At 50.5% G+C, this 26,232-nt stretch overlaps 1 protein-coding gene across 1 annotated transcript in view; it reads right to left on the bottom strand.

Annotated features, from left to right (window-relative positions):
• The window catches only part of LOC121274831 (keratin-associated protein 19-2-like), a 28,653-nt gene extending 5,741 nt beyond the window's left edge, over nucleotides 1-22,912 (bottom strand). Inside the window, exons 1-9 of the mRNA XM_041182197.1 lie at nucleotides 22,785-22,912; nucleotides 17,398-17,445; nucleotides 16,416-16,454; nucleotides 14,079-14,141; nucleotides 13,123-13,170; nucleotides 12,349-12,381; nucleotides 10,797-10,853; nucleotides 9,999-10,040; nucleotides 4,989-5,117 (exon numbers count right to left, since the gene is read on the bottom strand). Coding sequence (XP_041038131.1) covers nucleotides 4,989-5,117; nucleotides 9,999-10,040; nucleotides 10,797-10,853; nucleotides 12,349-12,381; nucleotides 13,123-13,170; nucleotides 14,079-14,141; nucleotides 16,416-16,454; nucleotides 17,398-17,445; nucleotides 22,785-22,809 — 484 coding nt within the window. The 5' untranslated portion in view covers nucleotides 22,810-22,912. The remainder of the gene's footprint in view (nucleotides 1-4,988; nucleotides 5,118-9,998; nucleotides 10,041-10,796; nucleotides 10,854-12,348; nucleotides 12,382-13,122; nucleotides 13,171-14,078; nucleotides 14,142-16,415; nucleotides 16,455-17,397; nucleotides 17,446-22,784) is intronic.
• Between the last annotated feature and the right edge of the window lie 3,320 nt (nucleotides 22,913-26,232).

Below are 26,232 nucleotides of genomic sequence, written 5' to 3'. Positions count from 1 at the left end.
ACAGGAGTGTGTGAGAGAGAGAGAGAGGGTTAGAGAGACCTCCCCAGAAACAGGAGTGAGAGAGAGAGAAGGTTAGAGAGACCTCCCCAGATACAGGAGTGTGTGAGAGAGGGAGAGAGGGTTAGAGAGACCTCCCTAGATACAGGAGTGTGTGGGAGAGAGAGAGGGTTAGAGAGACCACCCTAGATACAGGAGTGTGAGAGAGAGAGAGAGAGGGTTAGAGAGACCTCCCCAGAGACAGGAGTGTGAGAGAGAGAGAGGGTTAGGGAGAACTCACCAGATACAGGAGTGTGAGAGAGGGAGAGAGAGAGGGTTAGAGAGACCTCCCTCTTTACAGGAGTGTGAGAGAGAGAGAGAGGGTTAGAGAGACCTCCCCAGATACAGCAGTGAGAGAGAGAGGGTTAGAGAGACCTCCCCAGATACAGGAGTGTGTGAGAGAGAGGGTTAGAGAGAACTCCCCAGATACAGGAGTGTGAGAGAGGGAGAGGGTTAGAGAGACCTGTCCAGATACAGGAGTGAGAGAGAAAGAGAGGGTTAGAGAGACCTCCCCAGATACAGGAGTGTGAGAGGGAGGGTTAGAGAGACCGCCCCAGATACAGCAGTGAGAGAGAGAGGGTTAGAGAGAACTCCCCAGATACAGGAGTGTGTGAGAGAGAGAGAGAGGGTTAGAGAGACCTCCCCAGAAACAGGAGTGAGAGAGAGAGAAGGTTAGAGAGACCTCCCCAGATACAGGAGTGAGAGAGAGAGAAGGTTAGAGAGACCTCCCCAGATACAGGAGTGAGAGACAGAGAGGGGGGATTAGAGAGACCTCCCCAGATACAGGAGTGTGAGAGGGAGGGTTAGAGAGACCGCCCCAGATACAGCAGTGAGAGAGAGAGGGTTAGAGAGACCTCCCCAGAAACAGGAGTGAGAGAGAGAAGGTTAGAGAGACCTCCCCAGATACAGGAGTGAGAGAGAGAGAAGGTTAGAGAGACCTCCCCAGATACAGAAGTGAGAGACAGAGAGGGGGGATTAGAGAGACCTCCCCAGATACAGGAGTGTGTGAGAGAGGGAGAGAGGTTTAGGGAGACCTCCCTAGAAACAGGAGTGTGTGAGAGAGAGAGAGGGGTTAGAGAGAGCTGCCCAGATACAGGAGTGTGAGAGAGAGAGAGAGAGAGGGTTAGAGAGACCTCCCCAAAGACAGGAGTGTGAGAGAGAGAGAGAGGGTTAGGGAGACCTCACCAGATACAGGAGTGTGAGAGAGGGAGAGAGAGACAGGGTTAGAGAGACCTCCCCTGATACAGGAGTGTGAGAGGTAGGGATAGAGAGACCTCCCCAGATACAGCGCTGAGAGAGAGAGGGTTAGAGAGACCTCCCCAGATAAAGGAGTGTGTGAGAGAGAGGGTTAGAGAGAACTCCCCAGATACAGGAGTGTGAGGGAGAGGGTTAGAGAGACCTCGCCAGATACAGGAGTGAGAGAGAGAGACAGAGAGGGTTAGAGAGACCTCCCCAGATAAAGGAGTGTGAGAGAGAGAGGGTTTGAGAGAACTCCCCAGATACAGGAGTGTGAGAGAGAGAGGGGGCTAGAGAGACCTCCCCAGATACAGGAGTGTGTGAGAGAGAGAGAGGGGGTTAGAGAGACCTCCCCAGATAAAGGAGTGTGTGAGAGAGAGGGTTAGGGAGACCTCTCCAGATACAGGAGTGAGGGAGAGAGAGAGAGAGAGAGAGAGAGAGAGAGGGTTAGAGAGAACTCCCCAGATACAGGAGTGTGAGACAGAGAGAGGGGGTTAGAGAGAGCTACGCAAATAGAGGAGTGTGAGAGAGAGGGTTAGAGAGACCTCCCCAGATACAGGAGTGTGTGAGAGAGAGAGGGTTAGAGAGACCTCCCCAGATACAGGAGTGTGAGAGAGAGGGTTAGAGAGACCTCCCCAGATACAGCAGTGAGAGAGAGAGGGTTAGAGAGACTTCCCCATATACAGGAGTGTGTGAGAGAGAGGGTTACAGAGGACTCCCCAGATACAGGAGTGAGAGAGAGAGACAGAGAGGGTTAGAGAGACCTCCCCAGATACAGGAGTTTGAGAGAGAGAGAGTGTTAGAGAGGCCTCCCCAGATACAGGAGCGTGAGAGAGGGAGAGAGAGAGAGGGTTAGAGAGACCTCCCCAGATACTGGAGTGTGAGAGAGAGAGAGGGTTAGAGAGACCTCCCCAGATACAGGCGTGTGAGAGGTAGGGTTAGAGAGACCTCCCCAGATACAGCAGTGAGAGAGAGAGGGTTAGAGAGACCTGTCCAGATACAGGAGTGAGAGAGAGAGACAGAGAGGGTTAGAGAGACATCCCCAGATAAAGGAGTGTGAGAGAGAGAGGGTTTGAGAGACCTCCCCAGATACAGGAGTGTGAGAGAGAGGGTTAGCGAGACCTCCCCAGATACAGGAGTGTGAGAGAGGGAGGGTGTTAGAGAGACCTCTCCAGATACAGGAGTGAGAGAGAGAGAGAGAGAGAGGGTTAGAGAGAACTCCCCAGATACAGGAGTGTGAGAGAGAGAGAGGGGGTTAGAGAAAGCTTCGCAGATAGAGGAGGCTGAGAGAGGGAGAGAGATGGTTAGAGAGACCTCGCCAGACACAGGAGCATGTGAGAGAGAGAGAGGGTTAGAGAGACCCCCCAGACACAGGAGTGTGAGAGAGGGGGTTAGAGAGACCTCCCCAGATACAGGAGTGTGTGAGAGAGAGAGAGAGGGTTAGAGAGACCTCCCAGATACAGGAGTGTGAGAGAGAGGGTTAGAGAGACCTCCCCAGATACAGGAGTGTGCGAGAGAGAGAGAGGGTTAGAGAGACCTCCCCAGATGCAGGAGTGTGTGAGAGAAAGGGGGTTAGAGAGACCTCCACAGATACAGGAGTGTGTGAGAGAGGGGGTTAGAGAGACCTCCCCAGATAGAGGAGGGTGTGAGAGAGAGAGGGTTAGAGAGACCTCCCAGATACAGGAGTGTGAGAGAGAGAGAGGGGGTTAGAGAGACCTCCCCAGATACAGGAGTGTGTCAGAGAGGGTTAGAGAGACCTCCCCAGATACAGGAGGGTGTGAGGGAGACGGTTAGAGAGACCTCCCAGATACAGGAGTGTGAGAGAGAGAGCGAGGGTTAGAGAGACCTCCCCAGATACAGGAGTGTGTGAGAGAGAGAGAAAGGGTTAGAGAGACCTCCCCAGATACAGGAGTGTGTGAGAGAGAGAGAGGGTTAGATAGACCTCCCCAGATACAGGAGTGTGAGAGAGAGCGAGAGGGTTAGAGAGACCTCCCCAGATACAGGAGTGTGAGTGTGAGAGAGAGGGTTAGAGGGACCTCCCAGATACAGGAGTGTGTGAGAGAGAGAGGGGTTAGAGAGAGCTGCCCAGATACACGATTTTGTGAAAGAGAGAGAGAGAGAGGGTTAGAGAGACCTCCCCAGAAACAGGAGTGTGTGAGAGAGAGAGAGAGGGTTAGAGAGACCTCCCCAGATACAGGAGTGTGAGAGAGAGAGGGGGTTAGAGACACCTCCCTAGATACAGGAGTGTGAGAGAGAGAGAGGGGGTTAGAGAGACCTCCCCAGATACAGGAGTGTGTGAGAGAGAGAGAGGGTTAGAGAGAAAACAAAAACAGAATTACCTGGAAAAACTCAGCGGGTCTGGCAGCATCGGCGGAGAAGAAAAGAGTTGACGTTTCGAGTCCTCATGACCCTTCGACAGATCTGTCGAAGGGTCATGAGGACTCGAAACGTCAACTCTTTTCCTCTCCGCCGATGCTGCCAGACCCGCTGAGTTTTTCCAGGTAATTCTGTTTTTGTTTTGGATTTCCAGCATCCGCAGTTTTTTTGTTTTTATCTGAGGGTTAGAGAGACCTCCCCAGATACAGGAGTGTGAGAGAGAGAGAGGGTTAGAGACACCTCCCCAGATACAGGAGTGTGTGAGAGAGAGAGGGTTAGAGAGACCTCCCCGGATACAGGAGTGTGTGAGAGAGAGAGGGAGGGGGTTAGAGAGACCTCCCCAGATACAGGAGTGTGAGAGAGAGAGAGGGTTAGAGACACCTCCCCAGATACAGGAGTGTGAGAGAGAGGGGTTTAGAGAGACCTCACCAGATACAGGAGTGTGTGAGAGAGAGAGGGGGGGTTAGAGAGACCTCCCCAGATACAGGAGTGTGTGAGAGAGAGACGGTTAGAGAGACCTCTCCAGATACAGGAGTGTGTGAGAGAGAGAGGGGGGTTTAGAGAGACTTCCCCAGATACAGGAGTGTGTGTGAGAGAGAGAGTGTTAGAGAGACCTCCCCAGATACAGGAGTGTGTGAGAGGGAGAGAGGGTTAGAGAGACCTCCCCAGATACAGGAGTGTGTGAGAGAGAGAGAGGGTTAGAGAGACCTCCCCAGATACAGGAGTGTGAGAGAGAGAGAGGGTTTGAGAGACCTCCCCAGATACAGGAGTGTGTGACACCTCCCCAGATACAGGAGTGTGAGAGAGAGGGGTTTAGAGAGACCTCACCAGATACAGGAGTGTGTGAGAGAGAGAGGGGGGGTTAGAGAGACCTCCCCAGATACAGGAGTGTGTGAGAGAGAGACGGTTAGAGAGACCTCTCCAGATACAGGAGTGTGTGAGAGGGAGAGAGGGTTAGAGAGACCTCCCCAGATACAGGATTGTGAGAGAGAGTGTTAGAGAGACCTCCCCAGATAAGGAGTGTGAGAGAGAGAGGGTTATAGAGACCTCCCCAGATACAGGAGTGTAAGAGAGAGAGAGAGAGGGTTAGAGAGACCTCCCCAGATACAGGAGTGTGAGAGAGAGTGAGAGAGAGAGAGAGGGTTATAGAGACTTCCCCAGATACAGGAGTGTGAGAGAGAGAGTGAGGGTTAGAGAGACCTCCCCAGATTCAGGAGCATGAGAGAGAGGGACCAGTTTTGTAAGTGTTAACCCAGGTAAACCTCCCTGCCCTGAATGAGTGGTGTAGCAGGCACCGCGGGTGTTACTGGAGACATCGTGTTGAGCCATGGGTACCTTACCGTTGAGGATGCCGGCACCGTACCCGGGGCCATATCCGTTCAGGTAACCGTGACCATTGCGGTAACCGTTGGCGTAGGCCGGCTGTAACACACCAGGGCCTGGCAGTCTGCCCACTCCATTCCCGTAGCCTGAGATGGGAGAATGGCACAGTCAGGGTAAAGCAGAACACCGGGCAAGGTCAGCAACAGACAGTGTCCAGGGTCTCAATCACGTCGGTACATCCCCAGCGCGGAGACAGAGGGCAGCACTGAGTCACTGTACCGACCAGCGAATAGCAGTCCCTGTGTATATTATAGACAATAGCAGTCCCGGTGCATATTATAGAGAATAGCAGTCCCTGTGTATATTATAGAGAATAGCAGTCCCTGTGTATATTAGAGAGAATTGCAGCCCCTGTGTATATTATAGAGAATAGCAGTCACTGTGTATATTATAGAGAATAGCAGTCCCTGTGTATATTATGGAGAATTGCAGCCCCTGTGTATATTATAGAGAATAGAAGTCCCTGTGTATATTATGGAGAATAGCAGCCCCTGTGTATATTATGGAGAATAGCAGCCCCTGTGTATGTTATAGAGAATAGCAGTCCCTGTGTATGTTATAGAGATTAGCAGTCTCTGTGTATATTATAGAGAATAGCAGTCCCTGAGAATATTATAGAGAATAGCAGTCCCTGTGTTTATTATAGAGAATTGCAGCCCCTGTGTATATTGTAGAGAATTGCAGCCCCTGTGTATATTATAGAGAATAGCAGTCCCTGTGTATATTATAGAGAATAGCAGTCCCTGTGTATGTTATAGAGAACAGCAGTCCCTCTGTATATTATAGAGAATAGCAGTCCCTGTGTATGTTAGAGAGAATAGCAGTCCCTGTGTATATTATGGAGAATAGCAGCCCCTGTGTGTATTATAGAGAATAGCAGTCCCTGTGTATATTATGGAGAAAAGCAGCCCCTGTGTATAGTATAGAGAATAGAAGCCCCTGTGAATATTATAGAGAATAGCAGTCCCTGTGTTTATTATAGAGAATTACAGCCCCTGTGTATATTATAGAGAATTGCAGCCCCTGTGTATATTATAAAGAATAGCAGTCCCTGTGTATATTATAGAGAATAGCAGCCCCTGTGTATATTATAGAGAATAGCAGCCCCTGTGTATATTATAGAGTACAGCAGTCCCTCTGTATATTATAGAGAATAGCAGTCCCTCTGTTTATTATAGAGAATAGCAGCCCCTGTGTATATTGTAGAGAATAGCAGTGCCTGTGTATATTATAGACAATAGCAGTCCCTGTGTATATTAAAGAGAATAGCAGCCCCTGTGTATATTGTAGAGAATAGCAGAGCCTGTGTATACTATAGAGAATAGCAGTCCCTGTGTATATTATAGAGAATAGCAGCCCCTGTGTATATTAAGGAGAATAGCAGCCCCTGTGTATATTAAGGAGAATAGCAGCCCCTGTGTATATTATGGAGAATAGCAGCCCCTATGTATAGTATAGAGAATAGCAGCCCCTGTGTATATTATAGAGAATAGCATCCCCTGTGTATATTATACAGAACAGCAGTCCCTCTGTATATTATAGAGAATAGCTGTCCCTCTGTTTATTATAGAGAATAGCAGTCCCTGTGTATATTATAGAGAATAGCAGTCCCTGTGTATGTTATAGAGAATAGCAGCCCCTGTGTGTCTTATAGAGAATAGCAGTCCCTGTGTATATTATAGAGAATAGCAGCCCCTGTGTATATTATAGAGAATAGCAGCCCCTGTGTATATTATAGAGTACAGCAGTCCCTGTGTGTATTATAGAGAATAGCAGTCCCTCTGTATATTATAGAGAATAGCAGTCCCTCTGTTTATTATAGAGAATAGCAGCCCCTGTGTATATTGTAGAGAATAGCAGTGCCTGTGTATATTATAGACAATAGCAGTCCCTGTGTATATTAAAGAGAATAGCAGCCCCTGTGTATATTGCAGAGAATAGCAGAGCCTGTGTATACTATAGACAATAGCAGTCCCTGTGTATATTATAGAGAATAGCAGCCCCTGTGTATATTAAGGAGAATAGCAGCCCCTGTGTATATTAAGGAGAATAGCAGCCCCTGTGTATATTATGGAGAATAGCAGCCCCTGTGTATAGTATAGAGAATAGCAGTCCCTGTGTATGCTATAGAGAATAGCAGCTCCTGTGTATAGTATAGAGAATAGCAGTCCCTGTGTATGTTAGAGAGAATAGCAGTCCCTCTGTATATTATAGAGAATAGCAGTCCCTCTGTTTATTATAGAGAATAGCAGCCCCTGTGTATATTGTAGAGAATAGCAGTGCCTGTGTATATTATAGACAATAGCAGTCCCTGTGTATATTAAAGAGAATAGCAGCCCCTGTGTATATTGCAGAGAATAGCAGAGCCTGTGTATACTATAGACAATAGCAGTCCCTGTGTATATTATAGAGAATAGCAGCCCCTGTGTATATTAAGGAGAATAGCAGCCCCTGTGTATATTAAGGAGAATAGCAGCCCCTGTGTATATTATGGAGAATAGCAGCCCCTGTGTATAGTATAGAGAATAGCAGTCCCTGTGTATGCTATAGAGAATAGCAGCTCCTGTGTATAGTATAGAGAATAGCAGTCCCTGTGTATGTTAGAGAGAATAGCAGTCCCTGTGTATGTTATAGAGAATAGCCGGTCCTGTGTATATTATAGGGAATAGCAGCCCCTGTGTATAGTATAGAGAATAGCAGTCCCTTTGTATGTTTGTGAGAATAGCAGTCCCTGTGTATATTATGGAGAATAGCAGCCCCTGTGTATATTATAGAGAATAGCAGTCCCTGTGTATGGTATAGAGAATAGCAGCCCCTGTGTATATTGTAGAGAATAGCAGCGCCTGTGTATATTATAGAGAATAGCAGCCCCTGTGTGTATTATAGAGAATAGCAGTCTCTGTGTATACTATAGAGAATAGCAGCCCCTGTGTATATTATAGAGAATAGCTGTCCCTGTGTATATTATAGAGAATAGCAGTGTATTTTATAGAGAATTGCAGCCCCTGTGTTTATTATGGAGAATTGCAGCCCCTGTGTATATTATAGAGAATAGCAGACCCTGTGTATATTATAGAGAATAGCAGTCCCTGTGTATGTTATAGAGAATAGCAGCCCCTGTGTGTGTTATAGAGAATAGCAGTCCCTGTGTATATTATAGAGAATAGCAGCCCCTGTGTATATTATAGAGAATAGCATCCCCTGTGTATATTATAGAGAACAGCAGTCCCTCTGTATATTATAGAGAATAGCTGTCCCTCTGTTTATTATAGAGAATAGCAGTCCCTGTGTATATTATAGAGAATTGCAGCCCCTGTGTATATTGTAGAGAATAGCAGTGCCTGTGTATATTACAGACAATAGCAGTCCCTGTGTATATTATAGAGAATAGCAGCCCTTGTGTATATTGTAGAGAATAGCAGTGCCTGTGTATATTATAGACAATAGCAGTCCCAGTGTATATTATAGAGAATAGCAGCCCCTCTGTATATTGTAGAGAATTGCAGTGCCTGTGTATATTATAAACAATAGCAGTCCCTGTTTATATTATAGAGTATAGCAGCCCCTGTGTATATTTTGGAGAATAGCAGCCCCTGTGTATAGTATAGAGAATAGCAGCCTCTGTGTATATTGTAGAGAATTGCAGCCCCTGTGTATGTTATAAAGAATAGCAGTCCCTGTGTATATTATAGAGAATAGCAGTCCCTGTGTATGCTATAGAGAATAGCAGCTCCTGTGTATAGTATAGAGAATAGCAGTCCCTGTGTATGTTAGAGAGAATAGCAGTCCCTGTGTATGTTATAGAGAATAGCCGGTCCTGTGTATATTATAGGGAATAGCAGCCCCTGTGTATAGTATAGAGAATAGCAGTCCCTTTGTGTGTTTGTGAGAATAGCAGTCCCTGTGTATATTATGGAGAATAGCAGCCCCTGTGTATATTATAGAGAATAGCAGTCCCTGTGTATGGTATAGAGAATAGCAGCCCCTGTGTATATTGTAGAGAATAGCAGCACCTGTGTATATTATAGAGAATAGCAGCCCCTGTGTGTATTATAGAGAATAGCAGTCTCTGTGTATACTATAGAGAATAGCAGCCCCTGTGTATATTATAGAGAATAGCTGTCCCTGTGTATATTATAGAGAATAGCAGTGTATTTTATAGAGAATTGCAGCCCCTGTGTATATTCTAGAGAATAGCAGTCTGTGTGTATATTATAGAGAATAGCATTCCCTGTGTATAGTATAGAGAATAGCAGTCCCTGTGTATATTATAGAGAATAGCAGCCCCTGTGTATATTATAGAGAATAGCAGTGCCTGTGTATATTATAGAGAATAGCAGCCCCTGTGTATGTTATAGAGAATAGCAGCCCCTGTGTATATTAGGGAGAATAGCAGCCCCTGTGTATATTATAGAGAATAGCAGTCCCTGTGTATATTATAGAGAATAGCAGACCCTGTGTTTATTTTAGAGAATAGCTGCCCGTGTATATTATAGAGAATAGCAGTCCCTGTGTATATCATAGAGAATAGCAGTCCCTGTGTACATTATAGAGAATAGCAGTCCCTGTGTACATCATAGAGAATAGGAGTCCCTGTGTATATTATAGAGAATAGCAGTCCCTGTGTATATCATAGAGAATAGCAGTCCCTCTGTATATTATAGAGAATAGCAGTCCCTGTGTATATTTTAGAGAATAGCAGACCCTGTGTATATTATAGAGAATAGCAGTCCCTGTGTATATTATAGAGAATAGCAGTCCCTGTGTATATTATAGAGAATAGCAGTCCCTGTGTATATTATAGAGAATAGCAGTCCCTGTGTATATTATAGAGAATAGCAGCCCCTTTGCATATTATAGAGAATAGCAGCGCCTATTTATGTTATGGAGAATAGCAACCCCTGTGTACATTATAGATACTGGAGTTTATCGAGTACTCCCTGTGATGAGGGTGCTTTGTCTGTTACCTTGTTTCGCATGGCCCGGTACCAGTCTCTGTCCAGCTTGTCCTGTGTGCATACAAGGAGATGCCTGTTAGATTTGGGCACAGCCTTGAGTGTCCGACTCTCCCTCTTTCTCATTCTTTGACTCACTTTCTCTCTCCATCCCTGACCCTCTCCATCCCTGACCTTCTCCATCCCTGACCTTCTTCATCCCTGACCTTCTCCATCCCTGACCTTCTCCATCCCTGACCTTCTCCATCTCTGTCTCTGTTGTAATTTCCAACAATTCCATTAAATCCCATCTCCTAACCATCGCTCAGAAAATTCCTCCAATCCCACTGTCTTCCAATATAGCTCAATCCCACCCTCTGCAGCATAATCCCCATTTCCACCTCCACCCCATAACCCTCAATCCCGCCCCCAATCCCAGCTGCTCCCTATATCCCTCAATCCTGCTCCCAATCCCAGCTCCTCCCTATATCCCTCAATCCTGCTCTCAATCCCACCCTCTCCCCATATCCCTCAATCCCCGCCCTCTCCCCTTATCCCTCAATCCCCGCCCTCTCCCCTTATCCCTCAATCCCCGCCCTCTCCCCTTATCCCTCAATCCCCGCCCTCTCCCCTTATCCCTCAATCCCCGCCCTCTCCCCTTATCCCTCAATCCCCGCCCTCTCCCCTTATCCCTCAATCCCCGCCCTCTCCCCTTATCCCTCAATTCCCGCACTCTCCCGTTATCCCTCAATTCCCGCACTCTCCCCTTATCCCTCAATCCCACCGCCATCAGCCTCTCAACGGACTGGAAAATTCCTCAGCGTTCCTTACCATTGCGCAATCCGTTCTGGTAGCCCGTGGGAAATCCATTCCTGGGAATTCCATAACCTGCACACATGACAAAGTGGGATTCAGTGGCTGATGTTTACTGTCAAGATGGTGAATCTGAGATCGTGACAATTCAATTTATATCATATTCCCGATCCATCCCACCTTCTCCCCGTCTCCCTCAATCCCCACCGACCTACCTTCTCCCCGTCTCCCTCAATCCCCACCGACCCACCTTCTCCCTGTCTCCCTCAATCCCCACCTACCCACCTTCTCCCCGTATCCCTCAATCCCCACCTACCCACCTTCTCCCCGTCTCCCTCAATCCCCACCGACCCACCTTCTCCCCGTCTCCCTCAATCCCCACCGACCCACCTTCTCCCCGTCTCCCTCAATCCCCACCTACCCACCTTCTCCCCGTCTCCCTCAATCCCCACCTACCCACCTTCTCCCCGTATCCCTCAATCCCCACCTACCCACCTTCTCCCCGTCTCCCTCAATCCCCACCGACCCACCTTCTCCCCGTCTCCCTCAATCCCCACCGACCCACCTTCTCCCCGTCTCCCTCAATCCCCACCTACCCACCTTCTCCCCGTCTCCCTCAATCCCCACCTACCCACCTTCTCCCCGTCTCCCTCAATCCCCACCTACCCACCTTCTCCCTGTCTCCCTCAATCCCCACCTACCCACCTTCTCTCCTTATCCCTCAATCCCCACCTACCCACCTTCTCTCCTTATCCCTCACTCCCCACCTACCCACCTTCTCTCCTTATCCCTCAATCCCCACCTACCCACCTTCTCCCTGTCTCCCTCAATCCCCACCTACACACCTTCTCTCCTTATCCCTCAATCCCCACCTACCCACCTTCGCCCCGTCTCCCTCAATCCCCACCTACCCACCTTCTCCCAGTCTCCCTCAATCCCCACCTACTCCCCATCTCCCTCAATCCCCACCTACCCACCTTCTCCCCGTATCCCTCAATCCCCACCGACCCACCTTCTCCCTGTCTCCCCCAATCCCCACCTACCCACCTTCTCCCCGTCTCCCTCAATCCCCACCTACCCACCTTCTCCCCGTATCCCTCAATCCCCACCAACCCACCTTCTCCCCGTATCCCTTGAATTTTCCTCATCTTCCCACCAAAGCAACCCATATATCATCGACCCCACCCCTCCACACCCACCCCAAGCTGCCGGCTAATGGGATCGAAGACCAAACCTCTGTTCCCCTCCTCTGTCAGCCAATGCCCACCTACCCTCATCATCTCCAACTCGCTGATGGATAGCTTGCACCCTGAGAATGCCTCGCAGGGGAGAGGAGAATTCCCAAATGCTCCCTATGGGCCCCAGAGACTTTAATCTCTTTCCGGCTGTCCCAAGGGGTAACTGAGAGGGGGGGAGCTCTTCTTCCAGCACCCACCCCACCCCTCTTGGAACCATCCAATGATATACCAAAGCCTCAACACACTCGCCCCCCCCCCATGCCTTTCTAACGCCAACTTAGCCTCAAAAGAGGTCACCCATGGTCAAGGTTACAAGAGGGTGGGCGTATTACCTGGCTTCCTCTTGCCTCCAATGCCCCCAGGCACTGCAACACACACAAAATTTAGGGTTTAGAGGGCTGGCAAGGAGATGCAGCTGAACAGGATACCCAGCGAGAAGTCACAAAGCTAAGTGTCAGTGCTGAGGGAGCGCCTCGCTGTCGGAGGGTCAGTGCTGAGGGAGAGCCGCACGGTCGGAGGGTCAGTGCTGAGGGAGCGCCGCACTGTCGGAGGGTCAGTGCTGAGGGAACGCCGCACTGTCGGAGGGTCAGTGCTGAGGGAGCGCCTCGCTGTCGGAGGGTCAGTGCTGAGGGAGAGCCGCACGGTCGGAGGGTCAGTGCTGAGGGAGCGCCGCACTGTCGGAGGGTCAGTGCTGAGGGAACGCCGCACTGTCGGAGGGTCAGTGCTGAGGGAGCGCCGCACTGTCGGAGGGTCAGTGCTGAGGGAGCGCCGCACTGTCGGAGGGTCAGTGCTGAGGGAGCGCCGCGCTGTCGGAGGGTCAGTGATGAGGGAGCAGGGCACTGTCGGAGGGTCAATGCTGAGGGAGAGCAGCACTGTCGGAGGGTCGGTGCTGAGGGAGCGCCGCACTGTCGGAGGGTCAGTGCTGAGGGAGCGCCGCACTGTCGGAGGGTCAGTGCTGAGGGAGCGCCGCACTGTCGGAGGGTCAGTGCTGAGGGAGCGCCGCACTGTCGGAGGGAGCTGGGATTCCTCTCCAGAAAGCAGAGTGTGTTAGGATAATAATTCATTAAGATTTCAATTCACAAACAGAATTAAGTTATCAAGTTTACCTCCCAATGGCAGGGGTCCACGGGGGAATCCATTAGCAGGAGCAAACCCTGGAACAAGAATCGAGGGTTCAATATGTGAGTGAACACACGGAATGCAAACCTTTGTCACTCTGCCAGCATCTTTCAAAGCAGGAGTGGGTACGTGGGGATGTGGGAGGGGATTAAATGGGTGGGTAGAGTCAGTGATAGGGGGAGAGTGTACATGGGGGTGTGGGAGGGGATTAATTGGGTGGGTAGAGTCAGTGATAGGGAGAGAGTGTACATGGGGGTGTGGGAGGGGATTAAATGGGTGGGTAGAGTCACTGATAGGGGGAGAGTGTACATGGGAGTGTGGGAGGGGGATTAAATGGGTGGGTAGAGTCAGTGATAGGGGAGAGTTTACATGGGGGTGTGGGAGGGGGATTAAATGGGTAGGTAGAGTCAGTGATAGGGGGAGAGTGTACATGGGGATGTAGGAGGGGATTAAATGGGTGGGTAGAGTCAGTGATAGGGGAGAGTTTACATGGGGGTGTGGGAGGGGGATTAAATGGGTTGGTAGAGTCAGTGATAGGGGGAGAGTGTACATGGGGATGTGGGAGGGGATTAAATGGGTGGGTAGAGTCAGTGATAGGGGAGAGTGTACATGGGGGTGTGGGAGGGGGTTAAATGGGTTGGTAGAGTCAGTGATAGGGGGAGAGTGTACATGGGGGTGTGGGAGTGGGATTAAATGGGTGGGTAGAGTCATTGATAGGGGGAGAGTGTACATGGGGGTGTGGGAGGGGATTAAATGGGTTGGTAGAGTCAGTGATAGGGGGAGAGTGTACATGGGGGTGTGGGAGTGGGATTAAATGGGTGGGTAGAGTCAGTGATAGGGGGAGAGTGTACATGGGGGCGTGGGAGGGGGATTAAATGTGTGGGTAGAGTCAGTGATAGGGGTAGAGTCAGTGATAGGGGAGAGTGTACATGTTGAGACTCACCTGGGGCTTTTGCACCCTGTCGACCATTTGCCAATCCTCCTGTTGGTACTCTAGGAATTGTTCCTACAAGAGGCAGAGAGAAGGGAATATTGGAATTTTTGCCTGTGGTCATTGGGAATAATGAACACTCAGACCTTCTTTTCCAGATTGTCCCATGGGATTTACCACACACACACACACACACACACACACACACACACACACACACACACACACACACACACACACACACACAAACACAAACACACACACACACAAACCATCATTGACACAGAGTGTGAGATAGCACATCTGGCAAGTACCTGGGGAGGTTACCCAAACCCCCCCTCTCTCTCCTACACTCCTGTTTCTGGGGAGGTCTCTCTAACCCTCTCTCTCTCTCACACACTCCTGTATCTGGGGAGGTCTCTCTAACCCTCTCTCTCTCACACTCCTGTATCTGGGGAGGTCTCTCTAACCTCCTCTCTCTCTCTCACACTCCTGTATCTGGGGAGGTCTCTCTAACCCTCTCTCTCTCTCTCTCACACTCCTGTATCTGGGGAGGTCTCTCTAACCTCCTCTCTCTCTCTCACACTCCTGTATCTGGGGAGGTCTCTCTCACCCTCTCTCTCTCTCTCACACACTCCTGTATCTGGGGAGGTCTCTCTAACCCCCTCTCTCTCTCTCTCACACTCCTGTATCTGGGGAGGTCTCTCTAACCCTCTCTCTCTTTCACACTCCTGTATCTGGGGAGGTCTCTCTAACCCTCTCTCTCTCTCACACTCCTGTATCTGGGGAGGTCTCTCTAACCTCCTCTCTCTCTCTCACACTCCTGTATCTGGGGAGGTCTCTCTAACCCTCTCTCTCTCTCTCTCACACTCCTGTATCTGGGGAGGTCTCTCTAACCTCCTCTCTCTCTCTCACACTCCTGTATCTGGGGAGGTCTCTCTAACCCTCTCTCTCTCTCTCACACACTCCTGTATCTGGGGAGGTCTCTCTAACCCCCTCTCTCTCTCTCTCACACTCCTGTATCTGGGGAGGTCTCTCTAACCCTCTCTCTCTTTCACACTCCTGTATCTGGGGAGGTCTCTCTAACCCTCTCTCTCTCTCACACTCCTGTATCTGGGGAGGGCTCTCTAACCCTCTCTCTCTCTCCCACACTCCTGTATCTGGGGCGGTCTCTCTAACCCTCTCTCTCTCTCTCTCTCTCTCACACACACTCCTGTATCTGGGGAGGTCTCTCCAATCCCCTCTCTCTCACATTCCTGTATCTGGGGAGGTCTCTCTAACCCTCTCTCTCTCTCACACTTCTGTATCTGGGGAGGGCTCTCTAACCCTCTCTCTCTCACAGACTCCTGTTCCTGGGGAGGGCTCTCTAACCCTCTCTCTCTCTCTCACACTCCTGTATCTGGGGAGGTCCCTCTAACCCTCTCTCTCTCTCTCTCACACACACTCCTGTATCTGGGGAGGTCTCTCTAACCCTCTCTCTCTCTCTCTCACACACACTCCTGTATCTGGGGAGGTCTCTCTAACCCTCTCTCTCTCTCCCACACTCCTGTATCTGGGGAGGTCTCTCTAACCCTCTCTCTCTCTCACACACTCCTATATCTGGGGAGGTCTCTCTAACCCTCTCTCTCTGTGTCACACTCCTGTATCTGGGGAAGTCTCTCTAACCCTCTCTTTCTCTCTCTCACACACAATCCTGTATCTGGGGAGGTCTCTCTAACCCTCTCTCTCTCTCTCACACTCCTGTATCTGGGGAGGGCTCTCTAACACTCTCTCTCTCTCTCTCACACTCCTGTATCTGGGGAGCTCTCTCTAACCTCCTCTCTCTCTCTCACACTCCTGTATCTGGGGAGGTCTCTCTAACCCTCTCTCTCTCTCTCTCACACTCCTGTATCTGGGGAGGTCTCTCTAACCCTCTCTCTCTCTCACCCTCCTGTATCTGGGGACGTCTCTCTAACCCTCTCTCTCTCTCTCACACTCCTGTATCTGGGGAGGTCTCTCTAACCCCCTCTCTCTCTCTCACACTCCTGTATCTGGGGAGGTCTCTCTAATCCTCTCTCTCTCTCACCCTCCTGTATCTGGGGAGGTCTCTCTAACCCTCTCTCTCTCTCTCTCTCACACTCCTGTATCTGGGGAGGTCTCTCTAACCCTCTCTCTCTCTCTCTCTCTCACACTCCTGTATCTGGGGAGGTCTCTCTAACCCTCTCTCTCTCTCTCACACTCCTGTATCTGGGGAGGTCTCTCTAACCCTCTCTCTCTCACACACTCCTGTATCTGGGGAGGTCTCTCTAACCCTCTCTCTCTCTCTCTCTCCCACACTCCTGTATCTGGGGGAGGGGCTCTGTTCCTTACCCATTCCGTAGCCGTTGACGATCATACGTGGTCCGAGCCCTGTTTCGAATGAAGTCCAAAGGAACATTTTATTTGTGTGTAAGCGTACGTAAACTTTTCAGTGATGCTCTCCTTGCCCTGATGCTTGTCTTCCTCGAAGTCTAGCCATGCAACCAGACGCTAAGCCCACCCAGACCTTCGGTACACACCCACACCCACCGAACAATGTTTGACTCAGTTCCCTCTCTCCCAACCGTCCCCATCGGAGGGGTGAGTCTCTCCCGTTATCTCATCCTCAACCCCCTCTTCCTCGCTCCCCTCACCATGAGGCCCCTCGAGTCCGCTCCCCCCTACCCTATGCCGAGCATGTGGCTGGGCCTCAACGTCAAGTCCCCAGCCCGGCATCTCCCACCCCCACCCATGACCCCATGTCCCTTACATCCCAGACTTCCTCCCCATCCCATGAATCGATCGACTACCGAGCGCCCCCATCTCTCCGGGGATTACCAGGCTTGACAACTCTCCGAGTGAACTAAACTCTCCACCTCGCGAGCCAACATGTCCAGCGCACTCACCCTGAGGTTGTGACCCCGCGATCCTGGCTCTCTGGCCGGGATTTGATTTCACAAACACCCCCGATACATTTAACCCCCTCCCACACTCCCATGTACACTCTCCCCCTATCACTGACTCTACCCACCCATTTAATCCCCTCCCACACCCCCATGTACACTCTCCCCCTATCACTGACTCTACCCACCCATTTAATCCCCCACCCACACCCCCATGTACACTCTCCCCCTGTTACTGACTCTACCTACCCATTTAATCCCCTCCCACACCCCCAGGTATACTCCTCCCCTATCACTATCTCTACCCACCCATTTAACCCCCTCCCACATCCCCAAGTACACTCTCCTCCCATCACTGACTCTACCCACCCATTTAATTCGCTCGCACATTCCCAACAGCAGACAAAACACTCGATACCATCCACTCTTACCTTTCGAAACCATGGGTGGCACTCCTGCTGCAGGCTGTGCGCCAGCCCCTGGTGAAAAGAAGAGGGTTCATATTTAGCTTTCTAGTCATTTTTTTCACAGGATGTGGGTGTCGCTGGCCGGGACCAGCATTTATTACCAGTCCTTAATTGCCCCCTTGAGAAGGTGGTGGGTGAGCCGCCTTCTTGAGCCGCTGCAGTCCCCGTGTGGTGTAGGTACACCCACGGCGCTGTTAGGGAGGCAGTTCCAGGATTTTGACCCAGCGACAGTGAAGGAACGGCCGATATATTTCCAAGTCAGGATCGTGAGGGTCTCAGAGGGGAACCTCCAGGTGGTGGTGTTCCCCATGTGTCTGCTGCCCTCGTCCTTCTAGAAGGTAGAGGAGGTGAATTTGGGCGGCGCTGTCGAAGGAGCCTTGGCGAGTTGCTGCAGTGCATCTTGTAGATGGTACACACGCTGCTGCCACTGTGCGTCGGTGGTGGAGGGAGTGAGTGTTTGTGGATGGGCTGCCAATCGAGCGGGGTTGATTTGTCCTGGTCGGTGTCGAGCTTCTCGAGTGTTGTGGGAGCCGCACTCATCCAGGCAAGTGGGGAGTGTCCCATCACACTCCTGACTGGCGCCTTGTAGATGGTGGACAGGTTTTGGGGAGTCAGGAGGTGAATTACTCTCCGCAGGATTCCCAGCCTCTGACCTGCTCTTGTAGCCACAGTGTTTATATGGCTGGTCCCAGTTCAGTTTCTGGTCAATGGTAACCCCCTGGATGTTGCTCGTGGGGGGATTCAGTGATGGTAATGGCATTGAATGTCAAGGGGGTGATGGTTGGATTCTCTCTTGTTGGAGATGGTCATTGCCTGGCACTCGTGTGGGGTAAATGTTACTCACCGCTTGTCAGCCCCGAGCCTGGATATTGAGCACGTAGGGATAAGTTTAAACAACTTCCTGAAGATCACAACAGCAGATCATCTCTGGTAACCTTACTGAGACCCCCAACCATGGTCCTCCCAGGTATAACTTTATTAACAACCCAAACCACGGTCATTCCAGATATAACTTTATTAACAACACCAACCACTGTCCTCCCAGATATAACTTTATTAACAACCAGGGTCCTCCCAGATATAACTTTATTAACAACACCAACCATGGTCCTTCCAAATATAACTTTATTAACAATCCCAACCACGGTCCTCCCAGATATAACTTTATTAACAACCAGGGTCCTCCCAGATATAACTTTATTAACAACACCAACCATGGTCCTCCCAGATATAACTTTATTAACAACCACGGTCCTCCCAGATATAACTTTATTAACAACCACGGTCCTCCCAGATATAACTTTATTAACAATCCCAACCATGGTCCTCCCAGATATAACTTTATTAACAACCCCAACCATGGTCCTCCCAGATATAACTTTATTAACAACCACGGTCCTCCCAGATATAACTTTATTAACAACACCAACCATGGTCCTCCCAGATATAACTTTATTAACAACCACGGTCCTCCCAGATATAACTTTATTAACAACCACGGTCCTCCCAGATATAACTTTATTAACAACCCAAACCACGGTCATTCCAGATATAACTTTATTAACAACACCAACCACTGTCCTCCCAGATATAACTTTATTAACAACCAGGGTCCTCCCAGATATAACTTTATTAACAACCAGGGTCCTCCCAGATATAACTTTATTAACAACACCAACCATGGTCCTCCCAAATATAACTTTATTAACAATCCCAACCACGGTCCTCCCAGATATAACTTTATTAACAACCAGGGTCCTCCCAGATATAACTTTATTAACAACCATGGTCCTCCCAGATATAACTTTATTAACAACCAGGGTCCTCCCAGATATAACTTTATTAACAACACCAACCATGGTCCTCCCAGATATAACTTTATTAACAACCACGGTCCTCCCAGATATAACTTTATTAACAATCCCAACCATGGTCCTCCCAGATATAACTTTATTAACAACCCCAACCATGGTCCTCCCAGATATAACTTTATTAACAACCACGGTCCTCCCAGATATAACTTTATTAACAACACCAACCATGGTCCTCCCAGATATAACTTTATTAACAACCACGGTCCTCCCAGATATAACTTTATTAACAACCCCAACCACGGTCCTCCCAGATATAACTTTATTAACAACCCCAACCACGGTCCTCCCAGATATAACTTTATTAACAACACCAACCACGGTCCTCCCAGATATAACTTTATTAACAACCTCAAACACGGTCCTCCCAGATATAACTTTATTAACAACACCAACCACGGTCCTCCCAGATATAACTTTATTAACAACCCCAACCATGGTCCTCCCAGATATAACTTTATTAACAACACTAACCACTGTCCTCCCAGATATAACTTTATTAACAACCACGGTCCTCCCAGATATAACTTTATTAACAACCCCAACCATGGTCCTCCCAGATATAACTTTATTAACAACCCCAACCACGGTCCTCCCAGATATAACTTTATTAACAACCCCAACCACGGTCCTCCCAGATATAACTTTATTAACAACACCAACCACGGTCCTCCCAGATATAACTTTATTAACAACCTCAAACACGGTCCTCCCAGATATAACTTTATTAACAACACCAACCACGGTCCTCCCAGATATAACTTTATTAACAACCCCAACCATGGTCCTCCCAGATATAACTTTATTAACAACACTAACCACTGTCCTCCCAGATATAACTTTATTAACAACCACGGTCCTCCCAGATATAACTTTATTAACAACCCCAACCATGGTCCTCCCAGATATAACTTTATTAACAACCACGGTCCTCCCAGATATAACTTTATTAACAACCCCAACCATGGTCCTCCCAGATATAACTTTATTAACAACCCCAACCATGGTCCTCCCAGATATAACTTTATTAACAACCACGGTCCTCCCAGATATAACTTTATTAACAACCCAAACCACGGTCATTCCAGATATAACTTTATTAACAACACCAACCACTGTCCTCCCAGATATAACTTTATTAACAACCAGGGTCCTCCCAGATATAACTTTATTAACAACCACGGTCCTCCCAGATATAACTTTATTAACAACACCAACCATGGTCCTCCCAAATATAACTTTATTAACAATCCCAACCACGGTCCTCTCAGATATAACTTTATTAACAACCAGGGTCCTCCCAGATATAACTTTATTAACAACCAGGGTCCTCCCAGATATAACTTTATTAACAACACCAACCATGGTCCTCCCAGATATAACTTTATTAACAATCCCAACCATGGTCCTCCCAGATATAACTTTATTAACAACCCCAACCATGGTCCTCCCAGATATAACTTTATTAACAACCCCAACCATGGTCCTCCCAGATATAACTTTATTAACAACACTAACCACTGTCCTCCCAGATATAACTTTATTAACAACCACTGTCCTCCTAGATATAACTTTATTAACAACCACGGTCCTCCCAGATATAACTTTATTAACAACCCCAACCACGGTCCTCCCAGATATAACTTTATTAACAACACCAACCATGGTCCTCCCAGATATAACTTTATTAACAACCACGGTCCTCCCAGATATAACTTTATTAACAACCTCAAACACGGTCCTCCCAGATATAACTTTATTAACAACCCCAACCATGGTCCTCCCAGATATAACTTTATTAACAACACTAACCACTGTCCTCCCAGATATAACTTTATTAACAACCACGGTCCTCCCAGATATAACTTTATTAACAACCCCAACCATGGTCCTCCCAGATTTAACTTTATTAACAACCCCAACCATGGTCCTCCCAGATATAACTTTATTAACAACCCCAACCATGGTCCTCCCAGATATAACTTTATTAACAACCACGGTCCTCCCAGATATAACTTTATTAACAACCCCAACCATGGTCCTCCCAGATATAACTTTATTAACAACCACTGTCCTCCCAGATATAACTTTATTAACAACCACGGTCCTCCCAGATATAACTTTATTAACAACCCCAACCATGGTCCACCCAGATATAACTTTATTAACAACCCCAACCATGGTCCTCCCAGATATAACTTTATTAACAACCCCAACCACGGTCCTCCCAGATATAACTTTATTAACAACCCCAACCATGGTCCTCCCAGATATAACTTTATTAACAACCCCAACCATGGTCCTCCCAGATATAACTTTATTAACAACCACTGTCCTCCCAGATATAACTTTATTAACAACCACGGTCCTCCCAGATATAACTTTATTAACAACCCCAACCATGGTCCTCCCAGATATAACTTTATTAACAACCACTGTCCTCCCAGATATAACTTTATTAACAACCCCAACCATGGTCCTCCCAGATATAACTTTATTAACAACCACTGTCCTCCCAGATATAACTTTATTAACAACCCCAACCATGGTCCTCCCAGATATAACTTTATTAACAACCCCAACCATGGTCCTCCCAGATATAACTTTATTAACAACACCAACCATGGTCCTCCCAGATATAACTTTATTAACAACCCCAACCATGGTCCACCCAGATATAACTTTATTAACAACCACGGTCCTCCCAGATATAACTTTATTAACAACACTAACCACTGTCCTCCCAGATATAACTTTATTAACAACCACGGTCCTCCCAGATATAACTTTATTAACAACCCCAACCATGGTCCTCCCAGATATAACTTTATTAACAACCACGGTCCTCCCAGATATAACTTTATTAACAACCCCAACCATGGTCCTCCCAGATATAACTTTATTAACAACCACTGTCCTCCCAGATATAACTTTATTAACAACCACGGTCCTCCCAGATATAACTTTATTAACAACCACGGTCCTCCCAGATATAACTTTATTAACAATCCCAACCATGGTCCTCCCAGATATAACTTTATTAACAACCACTGTCCTCCCAGATATAACTTTATTAACAACCAGGGTCCTCCCAGATATAACTTTATTAACAACCAGGGTCCTCCCAGATATAACTTTATTAACAACACCAACCATGGTCCTCCCAGATATAACTTTATTAACAACCCCAACCATGGTCCTCCCAGATATAACTTTATTAACAACACTAACCACTGTCCTCCCAGATATAACTTTATTAACAACCACTGTCCTCCCAGATATAACTTTATTAACAACCACTGTCCTCCCAGATATAACTTTATTAACAACCCCAACCATGGTCCTCCCAGATATAACTTTATTAACAACCCCAATTATGACAACCATGCCAGTTGTCCGTGTGCCCTCCTAACACACAAACACCCATTGGTTGGCCCTCGCCCACCACAACCACCCCCACCCCGAACCTTGCCCGCTTACCACGCATCACTGAAGGCAGCAACATCCGGCCCAGTCCTCCATTGGCACGGGAGGGCACTCCTGGGGAGAGGAGAAAGGACAAACCTCAGTGTATTCACATTCACACTCGGGCAGAACCAAAGCACAGAGTCTCCATCACTGCCCAGTGCCCTCTGTCACTGCCCAGTGTCCCCTGTCACTGCCCAGTGCCCCCTGTCACTGCCCAGTGCCCCCTGTCACTGCCCAGTGCCCTCTGTCACTGCCCAGTGCCCCCTGTCACTGCCCAGTGCCCTCTATCACTGCCCAGTGCCCTCTATTACTGCCCAGTGCCCCCTGTCACTGCCCAGTGCCCCCTGTCACTGCCCAGTGCCCTCTGTCACTGCCCAGTGCCCCCTGTCACTGCCCAGTGTCCCCTGTCACTGCCCAGTGCCCCCTGTCACTGCCCAGTGCCCTCTGTCACTGCCCAGTGCCCCCTGTCACTGCCCAGTGCCCCCTGTCACTGCCCAGTGTCCCCTGTCACTGCCCAGTGCCCTCTGTCACTGCCCAGTGCCCCCTGTCACTGCCCAGTGCCCTCTATCACTGCCCAGTGCCCCCTGTCACTGCCCAGTGCCCCCTGTCACTGCCCAGTGTCCCCTGTCACTGCCCAGTGCCCCCTGTCACTGCCCAGTGCCTTCTGTCACTGCCCAGTGTCCCCTGTCACTGCCCAGTGCCCTCTGTCACTGCCCAGTGCCCTCTGTCACTGCCCAGTGCCCCCTGTAACTTCCCAGTGCCCCATTTCGCTGCCCAGTGTCCCCTGTCGCTGCCCAGTGCCCTCTATCACTGCCCAGTGCCCGCTATCACTGCCCAGTGTCCTCCAACACGGCCCAGCGCCCACTGTCACTGCCCAGCGCCCACTGTCACTGCCCAGTGTCCTCTATCACTGCCCAGCGCCCACTGTCACTGCCCAGCAATTCCATCACTGCCCAGTGCCCACTGTCACTGCCCAGTGCCCACTGTCACTGCCCAGCACCCACTGTCACTGCCCAGTGTCCTCAGACACGACCCAGTGCCCTCTATCACTGCCCAGTGCCCTCTGTCACTGCCCAGTGCCCTCTATCACTGCCCAGTGCCCTCTATCACAGCCCAGCGCCCCTATCCCTGCCCAGCGCCCACTGTCACTGCCCAGGACCCACTGTCACTGCCCAGCACCCTCCATCACTGCCCAGTGCCCGCCATCACTGCCCAGTGTCCTCCATCACTGCCCAGTGCCCCCTGTCACTGCCCAGTGTCCTCCGACACCGCCCAGTGCCCTCAATCACTGCCCAATGCCCTCCGTCACTGCCCAGCACCCACCGTCACTGCCCAGCGCCCTCCATCACTGCCCAGAATCCTCCGTCACTGCCCAGCGCCCACTGTCACTGCCCAGTGTCCTTCATCACTGCCCAGTGTCCTCCATCACTGCTCAGCGTCCTCCATCACTGTCCAGCGCCCTCCATCACTGCCCAGCGCCCTCCATCACTGCCCAGCGCCCTCTATCACTGCCCAGCGCCCACTGTCACGGTCCAGTGCCCACTGTCACGGCCCAGCGCCCACTGTCACTGCCCAGCGCCCACTGTCACTGCCCAGCACCCTCTATCACTGCCCAGCGCCCTCTATCACTGCCCAGCGCGCACTGTCACTGCCCAGCGCCCACTGTCACTGCCCAGCACCCACTGTTACTGTCCAGCGCCCTCTATCACTGCCCAGTGTCCTCCGACACGGCCCAGCGCCCACTGTCACTGCCCAGCGCCCACTGTCACTGCCCAGCGCCCACCGTCACTGCCCAGCGCCCACTGTCGCTGCCCAGCACCCTCTATCACTGCCCAGCGCCTCTATATCTGCCCAGCGCCCTCCGTCACTGCCCAGCACCCTCCGCCACTGCCCAGTGCCCACTGTCACTGCCCAGCGCCCCTATCTCTGCCCAGCGCCCACTGTCACTGCCCAGCAACTCCATCACTGCCCAGTGCCCTCTATCACTGCCCAGCGCCCTCTATCACTTCCCAGCGCCCACTGTCACTGCCCAGTGCCCTCTATCACTGCCCAGTGTCCTCCGACATGGCCCAGCGCCCTCTATCACTGCCCAGTGCCCTCTATCACTGCCCAGCGCCCACTGTCACTGCCCAGTGCCCTCTATCACTGCCCAGTGCCCTCTATCACTGCCCAGTGCCCTCTATCACTGCCCAGCACCCACTATCACTGCACAGTGTCCTCTATCACTGCCCAGCGCCCTCTATCACTGCCCAGCACCCTCTATCACTGCCCAGTGCCCACTGTCACTGCCCAGCGCCCACTGTCACTGCCTAGTGCCCACCATCACTGCCCAGCACCCCTATCTCTGCCCAGCACCCCTATCTTTGCCCAGCGCCCACTGTCACTGCCCAGCGCCCACTGTCACTGCCCAGTGTCCTCCGACACGACCCAGCGCCCACTGTCACTTTCCAGCGCCCTCTATCACTGCCCAGTGTCCTCTGACATGACCCAGCGCCCACTGTCACTGCCCAGTGCCCACTGTCACTGCCCAGTGCCCTCGATCACTGCCCAGCGCCCACTGTCACTGCCCAGCGCCCTCTATTACTGTCCAGTGCCCTCTATCACTGTCCAGCGTCCTCCATCAATGCCCAGCGCCCTCTATCACTGCCCAGCGCCCACTGTCACTGCCTAGCACCCACTGTCACTGCCCAGTGCCCACTGTCACTGCCCAGTGCCCTCTATCACTGCCCAGTGCCCTCTATCACTGCCCAGTGCCCTCTATCACTGCCCAGTGTCCTCTATCACTGCCCAGTGCCCTCTATCACTGCCCAGCGCCCACTGTCACTGCCCAGTGCCCTCTATCACTGCCCAGTGCCCTCTATCACTGCCCAACGCCCTCTATCACTGCCCAGTGCCCTCCATCACTGCCCAGCGCCCTCTATCACTGCCCAGTGTCCTCTATCACTGCCCAGTGTCCTCTATCACTGCCCAGTGCCCTCCATCACTGCCCAGAGCCGACTGTCACTGCCCAGCACCCACTGTCACTGCCTAGTGCCAACCATCACTGCCCAGCACCCCTATCTCTGCCCAGAGCCCCTATCTCTGCCCAGCACCCACTGTCACTGCCCAGCAATTCCATCACTGCCCAGCGCCCACTGTCACTGCCCAGCGCCCACTGTCACTGCCCAGCACCCACTGTCACTGCCCAGTGTCCTCCGACACGACCCAGCGCCCACTGTCACTGCCCAGAGCCCTCTATCACTGCCCAGTGTCCTCCAACACGACCCAGCGCCCACTGTCACTGCCCAGTGCCCACTGTCACTGCCCAGTGCCTGCGATCGCTGCCCAGTGCCCTCGATCACTGCCCAGTGCCCACTGTCACTGCCCAGCGCCCACTGTCACTTTCCAGCGTCCTCTATCACTGCCCAGTATCCTCTATCACTGTCCAGCGCCCTCCATCACTGCTCAGTGTCCTCCATCA

The sequence above is a fragment of the Carcharodon carcharias genome, assembly GCF_017639515.1.
Source record: "Carcharodon carcharias isolate sCarCar2 chromosome 38 unlocalized genomic scaffold, sCarCar2.pri SUPER_38_unloc_38, whole genome shotgun sequence".
Classification (NCBI taxonomy): Eukaryota; Metazoa; Chordata; class Chondrichthyes; order Lamniformes; family Lamnidae; genus Carcharodon; species Carcharodon carcharias.
The sequence above is the reverse complement of the archived record's forward strand: the minus strand, read 5'-3'. Positions and strand labels throughout refer to the sequence as shown.